The following is a 4,676-nucleotide window of genomic DNA, read 5'->3' on the forward strand; positions in this document are numbered from 1 at the left end:
ATAGCAATAATAATAATAATAATAATAATAATTTAGCCTATCTATCAAAAACCGAGCAGCCATGGTTCTGTATTCCTTGATAATAATAGCAATAATAATAATAATAATAATAATAATTTAGCCTATCTATCAAAAACCGAGCAGCCATGGTTCTGTATTCCTTGATAATATAGCAATAATAATAATAATAATAATAATACAGGGAACTTTTTTATTTTTTTGAACAATCATTTATTTTTTGGACATCAGTTACTTGCATCAGTTACTTACTGACTTGAAATTTTTCCAACTCAGACTCGTCAAAATGTCACGTTAGCATGTTTCTGCACATGCACTATATGGCCAATAGTTTGTGGACACCTGAAGCCCTCACCCATATGTGTTAATTGGGAAATGCTCCTTCTTAACAGCGCCTAGGATTTTGGAAATGTTTTCAACTATATGTTGGAAGTTGGTAATTCATCTAAAAAATGGTCAGGTGTCTTTTTTTGTTTTTTTTTTCCCAAACCAGACATTGTGAAGAGTGCCCAAAGCGATGATCATACAATGTTGACAGAAATCTGAAAGCACATTTCTCAAGAATGTCATTGCCATTTGAACATTCATTCTGGAATGAAAAGGCATTGCCAAACCTGATAATTAAATATGTCTTTACAGTAGAGTAGCGCATCTTATTTAATCTGTTGAGATCTAGGTTAACTGTTAAACCTGGACTGCTTGATTCATTGTGCTTATGAATGCACAGTCATGTGACATGTGACTGAGCTCTCGTGCATAACTTGATCTCAGTTTGCAGAATTGCCATTCATTAGTACTGCATACAAGTCTACTGTAGTCAAATAAAGGATTGCTGAATCCTGGTGTCAAATGACAAGATGTCTATCTTTCTGTATAGCAGGTTTTAGAATAAAAATTTGTTTTTGTTCTTTTTTTTTCTTCCCTGTTTTTCAGTTTTCCCTTTTTGCAAGTGTGTATTTCAGTAGCATTTTGACTTTAAACAAAGACAAAAAAAAGAATAACGAACAAGAAATCATACACCATTTATACAGCCAACTTTATCAGTGATCTTAGTATTCAAAACAACATAGTATTTGATTCGCATCTACTTTAACACTGTATTTAGTTGCTTCTTTAGTACATTCATGAAGCCTTATTTAAATATAAAAGAAAAAAGCAAATACATAACAGGGAAGACTTATTGTGGTATTTGTTTCAAAGGGTCAGAAGGTTGAAGTGTTTTTTTTATGCATATTAAATATTTTGTACTTTTTTCATTTGACATCATATGAACCTATGTCTTACATTAATATATTTCAAATATATTTGAATCTTTGAAAGACATTATGAGAAACTTTGAAATTCACAAAATCAAACCTGAAATGATTTATTATATAATATATAATTATACTGAATATATAATATATATTGTATTTATACATATAAATATATACATTATATGAAATTTTGAAATCAAACCTGAAACAAAATAGTGCATTTTGTACCTGAAGTATCATATAAACTTGTTATATATTATGTATATTTGAATTATTGAAATATAGGCATTATGTGAAACTTTGAATTTCACAAAACCTGAATCAACATACTGTACATTTTATATATAAAATGATACACTTAATTTTTAATACGTTTTCAGTTATGTGCATATTTATACGTTGTTCAATTCTGACAAACATTTTGTGTATTTTATACTAAATATTATAGAAACCTGTTATATAATATATTTAACATTCACATCACAACATAAAACCTAACTTGCTGTAGAAATGCAATAAAATGCATACACATAAAGAAAAAGTATTAAGGATTTTTTTTTTTTCCAAATAAGATGCTCATTTTTGTTTTTACTTGAATTCTTGTTACAAGGATATAAAGGAATAATCAAACACTTTTGTCTTTTTGAAGAAAGTTTTATTTACAAATACTAATCCATTTTCACCTTAGTTTGTTCATTGTAGTTATTTTTTACACATTCAGACCGTGTAGTTTGGATTACAAATGTCCTTGTTTTGTGTAACCTTCAAGTACAATTAAATATCCTACACCAGACTCCGCCTCTTCCGATCCAAGGAGGTATTTCATAAATTAAGTCAACATTTACATGTACCAGACAGTGTGATTTTTCACAGTTTTAAAGTAAATCCTCTACCAAATGCATCTCAAGTCTATGGGCAAATCAAAAAATAAAAGCTCTAAGAGATAAAACCTCTTGATCATTCAGATATATATACTGTAATCTCAGGAATGTACATCATTGCAGAAGAAATAACGTGGTCTTGTTTAATGAATGCACTTTAAAAACCTTTTAAGGTAACATTCGTCCACTGAGGGGCAGACTAAAACAAAAATGGTGAGGTAGAGACTCGTTTCCTTCTGTTTGGGACAATCGCATTTTGTCTCGTGACATAAAGTCATAGTTCACTCAAAAATGACAATTCTGCCATGATTTAAACACCTTATGTCTTGCAAAAATGTTTTTTGTCTATACAGTTGTAATCAATGGGGTCCAAAACAACAAGACCACTTTGACTTTCATTGCATTTTTCAAAATACTTCCAAAGAAGAAAGAAAACCGTAGAACAACATGATGACGAGTAGATTATTTTCACTTGGGGTGATATTTTTAGTTTTGTAGCCTTAATGTTCCCCCAAAAAACCAGCATAACATTAACCCTTTACACATTATTCACATTATTATACCATGTCATTTGGTACATAAATTAAGTTAAAATATTGTCCAGAAATCTCCTCAAAAAAGGAGAACTTGTTGTCTTTGAGAAACCTCAAAGTTCTCTCCGCAGATCCTTCATTTTGTTTCCTTCATTTATGAATGAATTCCGACATGTTTTGGATTCAGAAATGCTATCAAAGTCTCGGACTACAAGAAGTCCATTTTCTGCGAACAGATCAAGTCACTGTTGACCAGTTTCCACATGGCTATCAAATCCGGCGGGAGCAATTTATGTACCACTATCATGCTCCTAAAGAAACACGGCTCCCTGTTCAGTCGACTGGTTTTATTCTTCACCAGCCCAAAGGTTTTGAAAGCGTTGTGCTTTATTGGGGTCACCTGAAGCACCTCCAGACACATTCCCAGAAACACATCGTCGATGGGATAGAGTTCCAGAGTTTCGCAAGCTCCGTAGAGTTTCCGAGCCAGAGGTCCATCCATCAGGAAACCGCCTCCGCCGGCGTACGGCGGGTAGAGGCTCTTACTATACAAGGCTTGTGGGATGTAATACTTGTTCTGTTTTTTGCGAATGGGCTTGGCTTTGAAGAGAACGTCGCCGACGAAGAGGTCCTTCAAGTCTTTGCTGGCTTCCAGATACTCCAAGATGTTGGGAACGCTGACGAACACGTCATCGTCGCCTTTGAAGACGTAGCGGGTGTTTCCGCAGTAAGTGGAGAACCATTTGAGGAAGTGGATCTCCTTGAGGGTCAGGTTGAAGAAGCTATCCATGAAGTCCCATTGCAGGATGTCTCCGTAGATGTAATCCTCGTATTCCAGAAGCTTCTGATGGTTCGCCCGCTCTTCCTCGTTGGAAGACGTTCCGAGAAGGAAAAGGGTCTTGATTCTTTTCCCGTCGATCACTTGTTCTTTGCCCCAGGTTTTCCGTATGACCTCCCTTCGATCGTACTGTGTTATTACCGACTTGATGACCATCAGCAAGTCTACATCTCCGGCGCACTTCTCTGGGTGATTCATGAGGATGGGGAAGTATCTGCAGTGCCTGTAGAGCAGGAATTGCTTGAAGTTGGCTTCCAGACCCGTGAACCACTCTGAGGAAGAGAAGTTGAGGTTGACGCTGCAGTTGGAGCTGGTGACGTCCCAGCTCTTGGGGCCTTGCTTTTGGGTTATTCTCGGACCTTCTGTGGTGGATCTTTGTACGCTCTTCCAGAAGCTGACACTAATCAGGTCCTTTTTCCCGCCCTCCGCCATGAGCTCCATCCGCGCCTGTCTCTCGATTCTGTCTTGCATGGAGGTGATGTTTCCTCTCTGAACCACAGTAAGTGCGACTGCAGCCAGGAAGAACATCAGGCTGATGCGCTTGTAAACTCGCCATCGCTCTCTGGCGGTCATCCTAGGCAAAAAAACAGAGAAGAGAGAAATGTGAACCCCTGCATCGTGAACAAACTGCTTCAGCAATATTAAAAACCTATTAAAGGTTCACCCACTCCACTCATTCATTAATTCATTCAAAATGAAAATGTTGTCATTAATCACTTACCCCCATGTCGTTCCAAACCTGTAAAAGCTTCATTCGTCTTCGGAACACAATTTAAGATATTTTGGATGAAAACCGGGAGGCTTGTGACTGTCCCACTGACTGGCAAGTAAATAACACTGTCAAGGTCCAGAAAAGTGTCAAAGACATCGTCAGAATAGTCCATCTGTCATCAGTGGTTCAACCGTAACATTATGAAGCGACGAGAATACTTTTTGTACATTTTGGAGAAGGATACGCTTTCTACGTGTATTTATGCTTTGATTTGAACGAAAACAGCACATCCGTGCAGCGCGGCTGACAGAAGAGCATACGCTGCTTGCATTCAGCGGATATTCTCCAAAAATGGTGCTACGTTGATGCTGAGAGACACAGAGGAGACGAATTGTTGAATAAAGTCATTATTTTTGTTTTCTTCGCGTACTAAAAGTA

General features: G+C 36.6%; 1 protein-coding gene across 1 annotated transcript in view; it reads right to left on the reverse strand.

Annotated features, from left to right (window-relative positions):
* Nucleotides 1-1,934: 1,934 nt before the first annotated feature.
* LOC107668489 (UDP-GlcNAc:betaGal beta-1,3-N-acetylglucosaminyltransferase 7-like) overlaps nt 1,935-4,676 on the reverse strand; it is a 5,304-nt gene continuing 2,562 nt past the window's right edge. Inside the window, exon 2 of the mRNA XM_016460373.1 lies at nt 1,935-4,100. Within this exon, the coding sequence (XP_016315859.1) occupies nt 2,897-4,100 (1,204 nt within the window). The 3' untranslated portion in view covers nt 1,935-2,896. The remainder of the gene's footprint in view (nt 4,101-4,676) is intronic.

This window comes from Sinocyclocheilus anshuiensis, unplaced genomic scaffold (genome assembly GCF_001515605.1).
Source record: "Sinocyclocheilus anshuiensis isolate Anshui unplaced genomic scaffold, SAMN03320099.WGS_v1.1 scaffold1955, whole genome shotgun sequence".
Classification (NCBI taxonomy): Eukaryota; Metazoa; Chordata; class Actinopteri; order Cypriniformes; family Cyprinidae; genus Sinocyclocheilus; species Sinocyclocheilus anshuiensis.